This window comes from Orycteropus afer, unplaced genomic scaffold, assembly GCF_000298275.1.
Source record: "Orycteropus afer afer isolate SDZICR_OR568_19922 unplaced genomic scaffold, OryAfe1.0 scaffold00197, whole genome shotgun sequence".
Taxonomy (NCBI): Eukaryota; Metazoa; Chordata; class Mammalia; order Tubulidentata; family Orycteropodidae; genus Orycteropus; species Orycteropus afer.
This window is the reverse complement of record NW_006921784.1, coordinates 508,179-509,276: the sequence shown is the minus strand read 5'-3', so window position 1 is coordinate 509,276 and position 1,098 is coordinate 508,179. Positions and strand designations below refer to the sequence as shown.

Sequence of the window (1,098 nt, the reverse complement as noted above, 5' to 3'; positions counted from 1 at the left end):
TCCTTCCCAACCAGTAGGCTGTGGGGAGAATAAGAGTCAGGACAGAAGGATTTGTGATATGCTAAAACTATATCCAAGACAATTGAAAGAGAAAAGAAAAGTTGATGACCCAAATATAGGCCAGCAAAACCCAAGCTGAGGTTAGTGGCAAGTAGCAAATTTGGCTCTGAGTTCCCTGGAAGCCAGGGTGAAAAGGGAAATACTCTCTGTGACATGATTTGCAAGATCCATAAGATGAAAAGCAATCACTTTCTTAGGTGAGTAAGAAGAACACCCAGTACTAAGACTGATACAGGTATCAATGTGTCCTCATAAAGCAGACACTATGGGATCCTAACAATGACCCCTAACAAAATCCCTCCAACAGGGCAATAAGTTCACTGGGGCTCCTACCTCTATCTGCTTTAAGAGCATCAAACCAAAGTGGGATCTTTGGTCGGGTGCAAGGAGAGCGTAGTGGGCAGGGAAGCGGACGGGGGCTCACCCGGTGAACGCACTCCTCATCCACTTCGCTGATGGTTTTGTTGGCGTCGTCGATGCAAAGCCGTACCCTTCCTGCCGGCAGGTCGGCTGTTCCCTCATCTGGCTTCAGCACAGTTGCTGGTGGACATCCCAGAGAGAAAAACAGAGCAAGGATGGGAGAGGAAGGGAGATGGGGAAAGAGGAGAAAGAGGCTCTGAGCTGCTGAACAAGGCCAGGAAGCTGGAGAGGGGGCCTGGGAGGTGACAATGGGGCTGCATTCTTCCTTCTTGGGGCCCATTCACATGGGGCATTCTGAACTGTGACCCCAAATCCTTTGAGGACGGAAGCTGGGTCTGACTCACCTTGGGCTTTGACAAGCTGGCCCAGTGCCAAGCACACAGTAGGCACCCAGAAATTTGGCTGCACTGACCAATCTCATGCCTAGACCTGGGATGGCAGGTAACGGCATGCAGGCTGCCATTTCCCCCTCCAGTGCACATGACAGACATCACTAATCGATCTCTCTGTCCAGCTGTGTTCGCCTAGGACTTAGAATCACTTTTCAGTAGAGTGCTGTCGTCAGCCATAGCTAATCAACAACAGTGGGCTCATGAGACGAAATCTCTTTCTGTTGTC

General features: G+C 50.3%; 1 protein-coding gene across 1 annotated transcript in view; it reads right to left on the bottom strand.

Moving 5' to 3' along the window:
• Window positions 1-1,098, bottom strand: part of MYO18B (myosin XVIIIB) — a 368,096-nt gene that overhangs the window by 357,072 nt on the left and 9,926 nt on the right. Inside the window, exons 4-5 of the mRNA XM_007947984.1 lie at window positions 825-840; window positions 475-600 (exon numbers count right to left, since the gene is read on the bottom strand). Coding sequence (XP_007946175.1) covers window positions 475-600; window positions 825-840 — 142 coding nt within the window. The remainder of the gene's footprint in view (window positions 1-474; window positions 601-824; window positions 841-1,098) is intronic.